This window comes from Hydractinia symbiolongicarpus, chromosome 6, assembly GCF_029227915.1.
Source record: "Hydractinia symbiolongicarpus strain clone_291-10 chromosome 6, HSymV2.1, whole genome shotgun sequence".
In the NCBI taxonomy this organism is placed as follows: Eukaryota; Metazoa; Cnidaria; class Hydrozoa; order Anthoathecata; family Hydractiniidae; genus Hydractinia; species Hydractinia symbiolongicarpus.
In genome coordinates, this window is record NC_079880.1 from 9,368,133 (window position 1) to 9,385,334 (window position 17,202).

At 34.0% G+C, this 17,202-nt stretch overlaps 1 protein-coding gene across 1 annotated transcript; it reads left to right on the forward strand.

The window, feature by feature from the left end:
• Positions 1-227: 227 nt before the first annotated feature.
• Positions 228-4,155, forward strand: LOC130647523 (uncharacterized). The gene is made up of 3 exons (XM_057453407.1): positions 228-646; positions 1,353-1,467; positions 3,736-4,155. Exons 1-3 carry the CDS (start codon positions 608-610, stop codon positions 3,996-3,998), a joined length of 417 nt encoding a protein of 138 aa, XP_057309390.1. The 5' UTR covers positions 228-607; the 3' UTR covers positions 3,999-4,155.
• Positions 4,156-17,202: the final 13,047 nt, after the last annotated feature.

Below are 17,202 nucleotides of genomic sequence, written 5' to 3' on the forward strand. Positions count from 1 at the left end.
ATTATTCTTATCTTTCAAAACCATTTATGTAGCTATCACCATTAGGAGAAAGCTTAATTAAAAAATAAATTTTTTCTTATTTGTGGTTGTTGAAAAAATTACGTTTATCAATTGAAATTGCTTACCTATAGTAACTTCTGTTTGTGATCCAATACGGAGCTAAATATCTCATTCATGTAAGCAATGCACAAAATACATGTTCTTGTGTAACAACTGCTCACGAGATGCTATATTCATTTTCAACTTCCCGCTTTTTTAACTTACATTATTTTTTTGTTTTCTTGAGATGAAAATCACACAGGTTATGATTTGGATACGCGGTTAATTAGCTCCTATTTTGAGTAAAATTTAATTCGCAACGTTGCGGGTTTGTAGGCACGTGGAGAATTTAAATGGATTTGGCAAACTTCCATCAGCAATAAAAGCCACGTCAGATGTCAGACATTTACGTTTTCTATCATTAAACTGGGTATTATCTCCGAATAATTTTATTTTATTTTAGTTTAGTACCACTAATTGGTGACATCACTCTCTCCGATATTATATTAGCATCCGTTGAAAACACTTTTAATTGTTGTAGCAGTTTTCAGAGAATCACCACGTAAATATGTTGGCATGGGTAATCCTTCTACTGGCTCTTTCACAGGTTAGAAGAAATTAATGTCAACTAATGAAATGCTCGTAATTATTAGTCATAACTATTTCAATTTTCTTATAGTTCCAGACCAGGTAAAAACTATATCAACTTTTAAACTTCTTAAAAAATACTCAGACGCATGTTCTTTAAGTTGCAATGCAATGTCTTTCTTAGACTTGTGTATTGATTTAAAAAGTGTTGCGTGATAAAACAGTAATCATTTTGTTATGAGAAGAAATTACAAAAGAATTAAACTCGCAATAAATAACAAAACCGACATGGGTGGGTTTATTTGTGATTGTATACAACACATACAGTTAATTATCAGAGTATTTATAAAAATGCGCAATTTATGACCTTAATAAGTATTACACGTTGTTGGAAAGTTCTACGTTTTTAGCCACGGGCTTTATCCATGGGGAATCGCCTGTCGTACATATTTCCCACGCCGTCTTTAATTCGTGCACTTGAACGAGGTTTATTACTATGATCATAGGTTCCAATATGATAGTATTTTTGACTACAGGGCGCTCGGTTTTTAACCTGCTTTACAGACAGACAGCAAGAACTTTAATATAAACAAGTCGGTAGCCCGTGGATGATCACAAGGGTTAGCACGTCCTTTTTATATCGCATTTTGTGTTTCCGTAACACGGCACTTTATCTGTACTAGCATTATTAAAGGAATTAATGTGTACAAGTTATCACTTTATAGGTTGTTCAGGCAGAAAAAATCCGAATCCGAAGGCCAGGCAAGGTGTTGTTTAAACATAGTGGAAATGGCTACAAGATTGAAAATTCTACGTCGCTTAATAACAACAATTCAACTGGTGAGTAGAATAATGGCTTTTTAAAGTTAACTGTCTAAACATTTTTTGATCTTCAAAGCTCTGAATCCTTTCGTTTGATTATTAGTTTAGTTTATTAAGTAATATTTACACAGAATAACCAGTACAATACTTACAAATATGTTTCAAACGATAGAAGTTATTTGTACAAAATTTCATCGTCTTTTGAAGAAGATATTTTTTTATCTAATCTGCACTTATATATCTTGCTGAACAAAATTCTTCATCTTTTTAAGGCGCGAGAATAGGAATTACAGTGATCGAATAGGAAAAAAAAAGATCTTTTTAATGGTGCATAAATATTTTTTAAAAAAATGTATTTAAGTTAGGGCATTTTCCAAATATGAAAAAAATTGTCATGAATCATTTTTTTACTATGTAATAAGATCAAATATTTGTTCACACATAATCATCTAGGGTATTAATTTTGACTCCTCAAAGTTATATGATAGCGGCCTCCAAGAGGAAAACGATTTTTGTAGTGGAAAGACACTTTTGAAGTTTTTCTATAACAATTCCCATAAGAATATGCTTTTCAAAGTCATCAGGTTTTTTGTGATTTTTGTTTCTACAATTTGTTTTTGTTTTACCCATACGCGACTGTTGAGAATGTGAGCAAACACGTGCGGCACAAAAGGATCTTAAAAAAACCTGTTAGCTAATAGTCGTTACCATAGTGACCAATTATTTATGTAGAAGTGTAGAAATTTTGTAAAAAATTTTAAACATCTTTTTCACAGCGTTCGTTTTTGAAGAGCATAATTCGTGAGTTTCAAACCTCATTTACAAAACTATAAAGACTCTGGGGCGGAGAGCTCCTCTAGCGTAGTGTTTGATCTAAACACGATTTTTATTTTATTTTGAAGTTTGAGTAGAAGGCGAGTTATGATAAGTTTCTCCAAAAGTAAAAAAAAATCAAGAAAAAATTAAAAAATCGTTTTTAGATAGATTTTCTGTAATCGCAAAAAAGTAAACAGCAAATATGAAAACCTAGCTGTGCTGTAAATGGGATCTCATTTGTAGGAAAGGGTCGCTTTTTATTCATGTCTATTAAACCTTCAAACTTTATTTTTCTTAATAATTTTTATACTATTATATAAGAAACTAGTCGTTAGCCCGTGGAAAAATCCACGGGGTCGCCTGTCCTTTAAATTTACCCGTCGCAACAAAGTGGACAAAAATATATCGCATTTGATATTCGTGTTTCCGTAACATCATTTTATAATTCGGGGGGGGGGGGGGGGGGGTCTGTGCAGAGATAGACAGACGGAATACGGCTATTATATTAGAGATTATCCAAGCTTTCTAAAAATATATACATTGATGAATTAAAATAAACTCTTAATAAATTAACAGCATTTTAAAAGATCACACCTTCTTTGTATACTCACGCCTTAATTGATCAACGGTATTCGTTAGTTGAGTTTTTTCCCTATCTTTTTGGTGCGTTAATAATGAAAGTACTTCAAAAATAGGTAAATATTATATATAAATAGAAGAATATGTTAAACTTTATCCCAAGTATTGTACATTTCATAAATTCACAAGCATATACATTCAAAACAAAAATTTTAAATAGCCTTTCCTTAAAAAAAACAACATAAAAAACCAAAACAACAACAACAATTTTTCGAAAAGTTAGTAAAGTTTTATCACTTAAAAGTTACCAGATGTTGCCCATGTGATTAGTATTTTTACTGACATTTTATTTCGACTTATTTTTTCCGATAACATAAGGTTTATTTCAAAGTTTTATGAACTTTCAAACAGTTTATTATTATTTTCTATCGCAATCAGCTTGATTAAAAAACACCATGAAATAGCCACCATTGTCGAATCTTTTATTTGCATTTTACATCCCTGTCAAGCTTGGTAATTTAAAAGTACCGAAAAATCACAATATAATTGCCGGCCTGTCAAGCTTGGTAATTTAAAAGTACCGAAAAATCACAATATAATTGCCGGCCTTGTTCAAAGGGTTCTAATATATAAAATCCTTCACTTATTTAAAAATAACACATAACCTTCATCAACTTTACCTTTACCTTGCCTTCCTTATCATTTCTTTCTTTTTTTGAATTAAAAATAAGCAGACCTAACGGTCAGTTAAGTTGGTAAAAGAAAAAGGCATTTTTAGGCATAAGTAACGCCATATTTCACCATGAGCATTAAAAAAGTCAGTCAACGTCTAAAAAATTCAATCACCCTTTATCGACTATAGCACAGGTTTAAAAGTTTTTCTTCATTTAGGTGGAAATCGCTACTACAAACAGTGTTTGGTAAATGGTAAGTGGGTATTATGTCTAGGAACATGGACACCCAGACCAACCACTACTTGTCCGCCTGGATTTTTGTGCATCGGTTCTATCACCGCTGGGAAAAAGAAGCTCGTTTTTTCCAAGAAATCGACAAAGAGTCCACGAAGAAATGATTCACACAAAAATCAGAAAATCATGCGTAAATGGGGAAGCTTTCGACCCACGTTACCTACACTGACAATGAAACAAACCTAACGCATTAACTGTAGGCTTAAAATTTGAACTACTTATCGTTAGATGATCTATATTATAATACCAGTGTGCGTCTGTCTGTCTTTCACGCAAAATGGCTACCGATGTCCCTTTGATCTTTCCACGATTTTTAAAAACCAGGCAGTTGTTTAATCGAAAATCTTATTATTGATTAAAATATATTTAATAAATTAATTTATTTTCATAAATAATTTAATAACTTTAATTTACTAACCTTACTTAATAATATAAATTATGTGATTTAAATGAATGTATTATTTAAACACGCCATTTTTACTAATAATTACCCCGTGATCTCAATCGCTGATTCCATTCAAGAGCCACAGAAAACGAATACGATGGTTTTATTGACAGTTTTACCTGCTTTGTTTTGATCGTACGCACGTAAGATACCAATAAAAAGGCCCAATTCCCTCAAAAACCAGGCCGCCAAATCTTAGATTTAGGCGGCCTGGAGAGGCCAACGAAGGAACATGATGACGAAGGCCATTTTGGTTGTGAAAGTGGTCTTGGTCAGTGTTGGTTTATAAGTATGTTTAACCTTTTTAGTGTTCTAAAATCTTTTTATTTTGTAATATTTGTTTTTTTTATATGTTTTTACATGTTAAGATGAATATATTGTCACGGTTTTTAGCCGTGTACAAATCTTAAACGCACCATTTTTAGTATTTTTGGCTAGGAACGAAGATTTTTAAAGATCATTCTGCAGCTAGCTAGATGCCCTTAGTTACTACTACTTAGTTTGTCAAAACAGTTTTTTATCCTAGCCAATATTATTTATTTTTATGTTAAAGTTGTGTGTATCTAGTTAGCTCCTTAGCTGTCTGGCTGCAACATTTTTCTTTGCTAAATGCAGTTAAAAAGGGTGTTACGCCTATGCTCATGTGCGACACGGATTACCTGTACTAAGCGCTCAGTCTAGTATTAATGACAGCTGTTTCCTGTGCTTCTGTTTAACCGAAGTTGGAATGACGTTTTTTTCAGAAAAGGCTATTCCACCTATATGGATGTGTCACTTCATTTACCTGTTCTAAGAAGTCAGCCTGGAGTAACATTTCTGGTAACTTTTACCAGAAGCATTCTCCACGAATTGCAATCTGTATTTTTATTGAATTCCCGCACCCGAAGGTAAGGAAAGTCTTTAAATCCGTCGTTGAGTCAATTTTTGAGAAATTATCGATCATGGAAACTTATCACAAGGTTCCAATGTTTTCGGTAAACATCAAAATGTAGCCATTTCCCTTAACGTTCGCTCTGTTTGCGGTCCAGTTGTTGCATTCAAGTGCAGGTGTTACTGGCTACTGATACTGAAAAATTTGAGGAGATACATGGGATTGAATGTTACTGGATTATTAACAAGACATGAATTGAATGTGAGTATCTACCACTTCTTTCTGGAAAACTCTACCCCCGCCCTCTTTACAACACCATGCAGCCACAACTAGCAAATAAACAGTCCAGTGGTGTACCCTCCCCCAGTCACAATTGCAACTAACTTAGTACACAGTTGTGGCCACAGCCAAATAACACTATAAATACGGATATCATCATCGAAAAGGTCAAATCAAATTAATTTTTTGTGTAAAGCTCATTGTGTGTTGATTCAAAATAGCAAGAAAGTGTTGTTTGGCTAGGCTCAGTAAAATGGTGGTCGAATTATCACGGGGGTGGCGACTTGCCTTAAACGCTGTCAAATCTGTCGGACGACTTCCAGCGTTTTAAGAAATCAACAATTTTTTTTTACCATATTAGTAAGTATAATTCATTCTTACAATTTCGAGCGGTAGTAGTGGAAGAGCTCTGAAAAAAACTGTTTTTATATCATTTATTTCATAAAAAATTGTAATAAAATCCCACAAATAATAAACTGAGAGTACAACGACAAAATATTACCACCTTTTTTTTTTCGACAAAATTTAAATGAGAGCAATGACCTCGCCTGAGGTACATTTCGGGCGATTTAAAAAAAACGCCCGTGGTTGGCTTCACATACATGGTACTTTTAGCGAGTCGGCCCCCTCGTGAATTATCGAGAAAACACCAATTCTACAATAAGGCACAAACGAAAAGATCCAGCAATGCTAACAGACCGCTGCTATTGCTCCTGGTACTCCTGCCATTTTGTGAACTTCTGCAGCTTCACAGAACCTTCGAGGTCTGATAAAATGTTAACACCTTATGAACAAACTGCCAATGAATGAATTTTTGTAAAGATGCTTACAGCCTAACCAAATCAAGGGAAAGGTGATGATCAATCCCACGTTTATTGTAAAAAATAATACAACAAATTTCCGTTGCTTCCTTTTTATATGCTGTTAATCTTAATACTGGCAGTGTAGGAATTGAGAGTATGAGTGGGTAGTTGTTTTCTAAATAATTTTTCGAAAATGTATCAGTCTCATTCCACGGTATCTGATTGAATTCTCATCACATCTCAAATTAAACCCTCAGCATGGGGTCAATAAAATCAAAATCATTAAGTGTTGTCAAATGCAATTTTATGGCGCTCCATATATTTTTTCGCTAGAATTCATTCTCAATCAACATTTTAATTTTGCAAATTTGCCTAAAATTAGCAAAGCTCAAAAAAAATATTTCCGCAAAAAAAACTTTTTTCAAGATATGTGGTAATGAAGTGAAACATCTTGCATTTGTAGACTTGGCACATACACAAACAGCAAAAGACTATAATTGTTGGTGCTGCGGTGAATAGAATATTTACCTATAAACCGAAGTATTTCAGGTATATTTGATTACACTGTTTTTTATAAGGAAATTGTTTATGAGAAAATGAGCCCAAAATCTTAGGAAAATTTTAAGAAAATCCCCAGCCTCCCCAGGATCCAATTTTGGAGCCCTTTGTATTCACACTTACAGTTATTAAAATCACCGTAATTTCAAAACACAACACAATCAAGTCATTTTCTCAGTCAAATATACATCCTAACAAAATAACAAAGGAATCGTTTTTATTAAAAGTAGAAGTTGTCTCAAAACAAAGAAAATAGAGGGAGAATAATTAAAAAAATGTTAAAGAAAGTTTTAACCTAAATCATGGCATTTTGCTTAGAAAATTGAGGCTCAGGACAAAAAACGGTTTTTTTATAAAAAAAAAATAATAAACGTGATCAAAATTCATTCTAGCAGAGCATTTTTTATGACTGGTTGTAATGTTATTTAATTTTCATGTTTAGGTGACGCAAAACTGTTCCTGTGTAATGACATCAAAAGTCGTTCTCTCTGTGTTGGCAGGAGAGATAGACCTTCAGAACAATAGAACGTTAGATAACTGAAATACTGAATTGTTAATGCCGAAAAAAATATATTTATTGAAATTATTGTATTCAGATAGTAGATTCAATGTTTTTTATATCCGCATAACAAATACATTCATAACAAAATCTGAATTGACAGCTATGTCTAAATGATTGTTAATTCAAGCTAGCGATATAGAATTAAATCTAGGACCTTCATCTATGTCTAGCAAGGTTGTATTAGGTTCTTTTAATCAAGGCGATATAATGTTCGGTGAAACTGCCGGAACCAAGTGTGCTTGCAATCACTGCTTGCCATATGTTTAGCTACCGTAAAACGCGTATCACTGTCGACGAGTTGGGACCTAGATAACATCCTTGTGTTGGGTGACGATTTGCAGTTTACAGTGTGTGATCTACCTGGCGAATTCGATTTTTACGCAAATAACCTTGTAGTTTTTCTATTGAAAAACGATTGTGGTCAATTAAGTGCCGCATGCCCTACAGATTTTATTAGAATGTCAATGCACGATTGTAAAGATATTGTTAACGGGGCATTGTTCATGGTCAATAGTTTTACATGCGCAATAATTTAGTCTGAAAAGTTGTACTTTTTATTTGATTCTCATAGCAATAACTTAGATGGAGCACTGGCTTTAATTCGTTTTGACTCAACATACGACTTGCAGCTATACTTCCGGGAAAATTTCATCACATTTCCGGGCATTTTTCAATACGAATTTAAGTATTATAAAATAGGACACGGTCAAGATGATACCACCAATGTATTAACTAGTTATAATAAATTGTGCAGAAATGCGAGGCAAAATTTGAAACGAAAGTTCATTCACGCGACACTAATAACTCCAAGAAAGAGGAAGTGGTCTGCGAAAGAACCCTGACCAAGAAGAACAGACATTCGTCTGAGGTAAAGATTGAAATGTTCAAAAAAGCAATTGAGCAGGGTCTGTGTTACATATGAGTGTGTTGTAATAGAAATCTCTATGTTAATTTCGTAGTTCGATTTGAGGTAAAAAAAGTATAATATTGAACAAGAAAGAGTTTTCGCTTTATTGACGAGCTTCGATGGAATACAATATATATGTTTAACCTTTCATAAAAAGCTGCTGAAAGGATGCATAGGAATGTCAAGCAGTGTGGAACAAATTAGATGTGGCCACAATTCCAGCAGAATTTACTGATCTACGCAAATTAGAGAAATCTATCGCATCGAAACGATACCTTTTTGTGTTTTTGTTATCATTGCGCCAGGAGAAGGAAAAACACCTCTCTCATTAACGAATGATAAAAATTGTGAAGAATTGGCATATCCATATTTATTACCCACCAGTAAATATTAAATATTTCAATCAACGTTTCTTGAATTACAAAAACAATTTTTCGGCCGATTCGGACTACATATTTTTCGCACATTCTCTTTTACAACAAATGAACTTGAAAAGCAGAATAAATATTGCAATTTAAAAGGTTGCCAAATGGTAGTCAACTTAAAGCAGGCATGTTAAGCCAAAATTTCAAAGAGAAAGGTAAAGAATTTATTTCAAATGACACAAGGTATTCCTTCGTGAGTACTATGAAAAGAACGACGGCATACTGGAAGAAATTCCAGCAAGAAGTTTTAGCTATGGCAAAACAGATTGGGCTCCCACATTCTTTATAACACTTTCATGTGCAGATCTTAGAACGACTTAATTTCAATTAAAAAGAAGTTAGAAAGGTATCACATTAACAGAGGATGTTATAAATTCAATGACATACATGGAACGTTGTAAAATATTGAATAGCGATCCTGTTTTCGTTGCGAGACACTTTTAATAGCGCGTTGAAGCGTTTTTTAAAGAAATAATTGTTGATGGTCCTCTGGGTAAAATGAAAAGTTATCCAATTAGAGTTAAATTTCAGTTTCGTGGAAGTGCTCAGATACATTCTTTTGTATGGATTGTTAATGCCCCAGCCCTAACAAAGACGAGTAAAGATCAATACATCGCCTTTGTGGATCAAGTAATCAAATGTTATTTACCTGATAAAACGACAGGAGCCGAATTAATCCTTTTAGTAAAGATCTATCAAACGCATTCACATTCCATGTCTTGCAGAAAGTATAAACAGTCTGAATGTATATACAATTATGGGAGATTTTTTACTGATAGGACTATTATTGCAGAACCCCTAGCGGCTGATATATGCAAAAACAGGAAAACAAAGATTTTGACGAAACAGTGCACCATATTAGACAAAATAAAAAAATACATTGATAAAAATCTCGACCTAAATTTTCCTAACTCCTCTTGTGACGACTTATGCGTACTAAGGGAAATACCACAAATACTTGATACTTTGAAAATTACTGAGAAGGAATATTATGATTCACTTTCTATTTCCAGCGATAACGATTGCTAAATACATTTCAAACTTCCCCCTAATTCTTGTTTCATAAATAATTATTTTACCGAAGGACTCATGACATGGAAGGAAAACATGGACATACAACCACTTTTCAACCATTACAAGGCAGTAGCCTACATGTGAGCATACTTTTCTAAAACAGAAAGTCATACCCCAGAATCTATGAAGCAAGCCACAGCAGAAGCGTCACAAAAATAATTTACCCAAATATGGGCAAATCAAGGCTGTAGCAAGAGCATAAGCCACTAAACGCGAATGCTCGATTTAAAAAGCAGTATATCATATAATGCCGGAGTTCTGGATGCGCAAATGTTTCCCGCGAGTTGTATTTGCTAATACCAATTTACCAGAAGGTATGTGCAAACTATGTAAGAGCGAGGAGGAAATAAACCAACTACTAGAAGAAAGCATAGACATCTATAAGAAAAGTATGCTAGAAAGGTATATAGACGAAGCAAAAAAATGAGGTCACCGTTTGGTGGACCAATTATGCTTTACAGAATTTCTTGATCGGTCATAGCATGTTTGGAAAACCCTGGACCGAATAGGATTAAGATTGAGGTATTGTTTCGATGCTTTACTAGTTTTCATCCCATAATGGAACTGTCTTCGATCTGTGAAATAAAAAAAGGGATGTTCATTTATCCACTGTGCAGTCCTGAGGTTATCAACAGAGGCCTTATCAAAACTTGGGCTTTGTGAAAATTCTGTCTGTAATGTAATATTTATTTTTCATTAAATGTTATAGATGAAACAGAAGCAAAAAATCTGCATATTGCCTTCCACTTCCCTGTTTTCGCATTGTTGTATACTTCATCGCAAAATACCTACAAAAACATAATATAATCAAAAAAATTAGGAGATTTTAGATAAATTGGGCAATACAGATTTTTCTTATAAGAATATACTCAAAAAAATTCGATTTCATTACCAAATATGGAAGTTAACTGGGGAACAATAAGGAATGAAGCGATTTCACCACGAGGCAACTGCCTTTCCATAGCAGACTATAGAAGCTTTCGGACGAACAGTCAAAATCGAAGATGGCAGACAGAAACGGCGGTGCCTCGAGTTCCAGTATAAAAAACGATGCATGTCCTACACGCTTTTTAAATCTAAGCCTCAAATATTCTTAAAAATATTTTTAACATGGCTAAAGCCATAAAGCATTACCCTTCATAGGCCTAAAGATGATACTCTCGAGGACATTTTGCTAATTGGCGAACGCACTACTAATTTAAAACACCAAAAGAAAATAAATCTATATAATAATACGCCAGTTCCGTGTGTCTGTGATATCGTCATTTTCCTTTGATGTCGCCGAAAAAAAATGTCTATTTTGTTAGCGGATTTACTTTGTTTACGTCACGTGATGAAAACGACTCAATTTGATTTGCTGAAAAAAAGTTAACGGCTAACTTTCCAAAAATGGTGTCTCTCGACACCGAAAAAAACACAAAAGAAAGGTCACTTCGTCTTGAAAAAAGTCCAAAGAGTGATTCAGAGAAAGAAAACTCTAAGTTAAGAAGTAGAAGTAGAAAAATAAAGTTGAAAGCCACAAGAAGTTACTTCGGAAGTGAAAAGTGGAGCTAGGAAGTAGTAAGGTAAAGTTAGAAGTAGAAAATGCATGCTAGAGTTTCAAGTGGATTGGAATTCAGAAAAAGTAAGAACTTTAATATATTTAGACGTTCTGTTTTTATGTCGCTGAAGCTGCGTGTTACTTTTTTTATGTAGTACACTTAAAATTGTCAAGCAGAATCGCATTCTCAAAAAAATCCATTAAAGCTCCAAATTCTTAAAGTTTTTACCGCGTTTTTTTTTCAATTTTTTTGCATAATTAATGTGTCCCCTGGTGCGTAACTAATGTATTTGTACTAAAATTCAAAATGCTAGATAAAGATGTTAGCTGACTAACAAACTAATTTGCTGGACAAACAGAAAACTTTAGTTTGTTTTACATTACTATTGTTTCTCTTTATAATGTCTTTTACTAAGCATGAATAGCCAGCTATAGACCCAGTTAAGTCTCCCCAGTTTAAGTGTATTTAACTGGGTGTCTTAGCTACTGTTATCTGAAAGCTAATGTTAGCTTTAAGGCTCCCATCCCAAGCTTCTTAGCTAGCTCTAACCTATCTCTTATTTTTTGAAGACGAATTATGATGTAACAAGTTAGCTACAGAATCTTTCTTGAACTTTTAGGATGGTGTGACTCATTGTTATGCTCATAGAGTATAATTTTTTTCACATTACCTGTGAACTTTACAAAGGGGACCACAATATGAAAAGTGGAACGAATCTTATAGAATTGTGTGTGTGTTAAGTTATTTTTATTGTTTTGTTTCTGACATCCCGTTAAATATGCCAGGTTTTTTTACAGGGTTTTTTTACATTCGATTGGAAATTTACGTTGGTTTATGACTTTTTTTTAAAAAATTATAAGAGGATGGTATGATTAAGTCAGTTTATATTGTTTGTGTTGCAAAATGCTGTTTTTTAAAATTTTGTGTAAATTTTTGTGGAAATAAACCACATGCAATATATACTGAATGAACAAATTTTTGTAGAATCGGACTTCACTGTAAGCTGTTGTATAAGCTGATGTCTTTATATTTCGTAATATAAACTATTGTTGGGGAGAACTAACTGTATGTGATGTAATATTTGGTGGATGAAAATTCCAGGTTTCACGGTTTTGTATTTCTTGAGAATTTTACAAAATTTTGTAGGGATATATAAATGTTTGCTGATGATAAAAAAATTACTTAATGTTCTGACTGAAACTGTTTTTGTTCTTTATATTTTCTAATCTAACGGGCGAGGACTGTATACACAGAAATTACTGATTTTTCTAAATTTTGATGTGTTTTGAAACCTTTTTATGGAAGAATAATGGGTATTGGCAATATGCGATATGCGGAATGAAATTATTTTTGTTGATTTAGATGTGTTTCTCAAAAACCAATCTGTTTTACATTTTGTGTAAACTTTTGTTTACGAACCGCATACAATGTTTCAAAAATAATGAGCCTTTTTTATTCAAGTTTATTCTTTGCTTATTGATTTTTTGACCTTTAGGTTCAAAATTGTTGGTAAAGGGCAATACGGATTATCGCGTTATTTCTAACATTGTTATTATCCGTGTTGTGACTGTCAGTGTTGTAACTGTCGGTGTTCTTACTGTCAGTTTTGTGAGTATTGCTGTTCTTTTTTATTTTGTGTAAGATTTGTGTGGAGGATTGAATGCGATTTGACATTTAATATTTGGTGTAAAATTTTAAGAACATTTTTTTTGTATATGCACTGCTGGTGGCAGCAAAACATCTAAAGCAACCTATTTTTTCATTGGCCTTTTTCCTAAGTGGATTTTTCCACGGGCCTTATCGACTAGTCTTATATAATAATACGAAGTGTATGTGACGGTCATATTGGATGTGTTCGTTTTCTTTTGAAGTAGCCGAAATTTTCTGTTGAAGTTACCGAAAAAAAGTATGTTTCAAATGTTAAATTTTATAACGTTACGGCGCGACGTCAATAACACTACTTTAACGTCCACATCCTATATTAAATTAATCACCCATTACAGTGCACCTAAAACTTTGGGGTCAAATAACTTGGAAACGAGGTGCTGACGTCAATTATTTTTCACTGCGTGGGTAACTACGGACACCTAGAACCAATTTGAGTAATTTTCCAAAACTTTGGTCCCCAAATCCGTTTCGGAATGGGCGGGTTGATGACGTCATCAAAAAACCTTCAAACCCCATTATCTCTGCAACCGCTTATCAAAATTACATGATGCTATACATTTTCTTGATCAGAGTTTGAAGATCTAAACGATTAAGGCAACAGGTATATAAATTTCTAAAACAAAATTGCTGGACTTTTATTAGGGACTTTGTTGTCGTCAGCAAAATTATTAAACCTTTATACCATCTTAACCGTTCTTTACTACCACATGATACTATACATATTTCTCATCAGCGTTTCAATCTCTATACATTACAGTAAACGGAACTTACTGACATCAGCAGGAATCTAAAACAACCCATATTTCTGCCTAACTGGACTTCTCCACGGGCCTTATCGACTAGTGGCAATTAAAGAAACACAAATTTTCCTATTTAAAACGAAAGGTTGAGCCTCTTTAGTTATTTTTAATTTTTAACCCATTCCTAAGCCTCGATATTCTTATAGAGTATATTCTTATAAGAAAAAGCTGTATTGCCCAATTTATCTGAAATCTTCTAATTTTTTTTGATTATATTATGATTATGTTTTTGTAGGTATTTTGCGATGAAGTATACAACAATGCGAAAACAGGGAAGTGGAAGGCAATATGCAGATTTTTTGCTTCTGTTTCATCTATAACATTTAATGAAAAATATACATTACATTACAGACAGAATTTTCACAAAGCCCAAGTTTTGATAAGGCCTCTGTTGATAACCTCAGGACTGCACAGTGGATAAATGAACATCCCTTTTTTTATTTCACAGATCGAAGACAGTTCCATTAAGGGATGAAAACTAGTAAAGCATCGAAACAATACCTCAATCTTAATCCTATTCGGTCCAGGGTTTTCCAAACATACTATGACCGGGGGGCGGATTCCGCCCCCTCAATAACTTTTTGTAGGATTGTTGAAATTAGATCAAGCTTGGCACACTCATAGTACGTCATAAAAGGAACAAAATGGCGGCAATAAATTTTTGCTTGCGTCAGCACATTTTTTGTGACGTCATCAGAAGCTTGAAAATTGTTAAAAATGCCACTATCTGCTTAAAATTGAACTACTTTTGTTCTAGAGCGAATTTTCACATTCTGTTTGAAATTTCTGATAGCTAAATAAAAGTTGTTTAACATATCCTCCGTTTTTTACATGGATCGCATAAAAAATTGGCAAAAATTGCCCGAAAATCCGTTTTTCTCCGATTTTCGGATAAAATCCGACAGAATCGGGAAATCGGATTAGTCACGTGTTCAAATTATTCAAAATGATTTTTTTCGATAAAACAAAGTTGTGTTGCAAGTTTCAAGATCTAAGGATGATCGTAACAGGAGTTATTTTATTTTCCCCATTATAAAGATTTCATAGAGATTTTTAGAGGTAGTTTCGAGTAATGGCCAATATTAAAGCCTCTGAAAAGTATGAGACCTAAAAATTTCGCATGCAGGTGTCTAATAGATAAATATTGAAGCTCAGTAAGTATCATAGCCATATAACAAAGCAATAAGGAGTTATTAAAAAAAAACCGTCAGGGGGGGGGGCGGCGCCCCCCCGCGGACCGAATAGGGTTAATGTTGAGACACAGAACGAAGTGAAAAATGTCGTATATTTCTCTCCTTCCAAGAAAATACTTTTTTTCAGAAATAGCTGAACATTCTGGTGGTTGTGAAATAAATCATTACAGAAGTTCTGAAAAAGACAGCACAATATTTGTGACAGACTACAGTTTTAGTCAAAAGCAAGAAACTTGGGTTCCCACGTAAGCGTATGTATGACTTTACAACCATCTCAGATGTAATCAACGAGACTCCATTTGATCAAAAAGTGAATGTACGCGGAGTACTTTTGTTGAATGATATCAGACACATTGAGGTTAACAATGAAATAGTAATGATTAGAGAAGGTTATGGCAGATGATAGCGCTTCGATCAAGATAACTCTATGGCGAGAGTATACTAACTTGGAGTCTGGTGTAACATTTGATTTTCTTCGCTTACCAAAAGTAAGATATGTAAATACAGATAGGCTTCAGACGACCCATTTAACCGCGTATCAGTTAAGTAAAACTCAACTCGAAGATCATGTTCAAACAATTGTTCGATCATTGCTCTGGACAGTAATGTAAATCATGTATGTCCAATGTGTAACAAGTTCATCGAGGTAACTGGCACAGCTCTTTTCACATGCTCAGGCTGTAAGAATGTTATGCTATCATCAAAAGTCAAAAGAAAACATCTCGCTCTTAAACTGTTGCAACGCCTGATGGTGTACGTCACAAGTTCCAATGTAGTATTGACAAGTTAATATCGTGTCCCCTAATGAAAGATATCATGTCAATGAACACCGAGCAAGTAAAGTTGCTATTGTTGACTGAACTGAACACATATTTTCAGACAAATTTTGTTAATTTTGCAACTGGTTTGCATATCTGTTATTTTTTAGAAATAATTCTTCACAAGGAATTTCCACATCTAATCACACACTTCCGTATTCTGTATAGTTTATGAAATGTGTACTTTGTGCAAAGTCATTGTATATACTTTTAAAGCTCTTTTTCTAAGCAAGTTCTGTTAGTTTTGTATATGCAGATCCCATGTTTCGTTTCGACAGTTCGTCATTGAGAATACATGTCAATTCTTTGTGTTATCATAGCACTGTACTTTGCCTAGCCAGGAGACCCAGCTCAATTTTTCTTACTGGCGGGAAATAGGAGTAGCTAAGGTGGAAAAAATTACACTGGGTCTCAAACGATTTATCCCGCGCTTTATGATTGGCTAATTCTATCCCGAACATTCCAGTGCGTGGTTTCACTCACCCTAAGAAACATCAAACCAAGTTTTTACCAGAGTAAGATGTGACCAGGCTTGGTAAGCAACTCAAAGATAAATTAAAATGGCCTCCGAAGCGATTAGTCACATTTAAACTCAGGGTATCCGCTAAGTCATTCGTTTGCGTCTAAGCTTTTGTTTGAGAAAAACTCATTTTATTAACCTCGCCGGGATGACAAACCTCTCTTAAATAAGCCCCTGGGCCGGTAAATCGAGCATTTACGGTATGTAGCCTTTTCTAATTCATACAGAAGCCTTTATGCGGTCTTTTGACGACCAATCTATTTCACGTACGGTGCAGGATTATACAAAATGTGTTTCACGTGTTTTGAAATAAATATGAACTATTAACGTGTTCGACTTTTTTCAATAAACGAATGTGACACTTTTTTGAATCTTTAAATTCGTACTTCAAAATACACACTTGCTATGAACTCTTCTACAAAAACACCGGCGTATTTGCACGCAGTCAATCATATAAATCTCTAAAACCAAATTTGTCTCAATTGTTTGAATTAGTTTGATGAGTTCACACTGGCATTACGTTTGGACAAGAATCAAACGAAACGGCGATATCTGACCTGCCTGTATATGCACTCTTCACGCTTCGACTATGCACCCCCATCTCTAGGAAATTCTTAGAGCCGCAGGGCTTCTTGTTTCAGCTCATATTGTGGAATTTTTGAAAAAATTATTACATCGAAAACACCGTGAATTGTACACTTTACTTGATTTACTACATACTATTACTTGTTCGAAGCGCTTTACCTGAATGTGTGACACAGTTGACAGTTCTTATTAATCACTCATTCGGGTGTTCAACGGCGGGTAACACAGTTACTTGTGGCTTAACCCGTTGTTTTAACAGAGTGTATCCTGTTTCATGATTAATTTGTTAACGTGTACTGCAACTTATTTTGGAAAATAAAATAATATTGACAAGTTTTTGT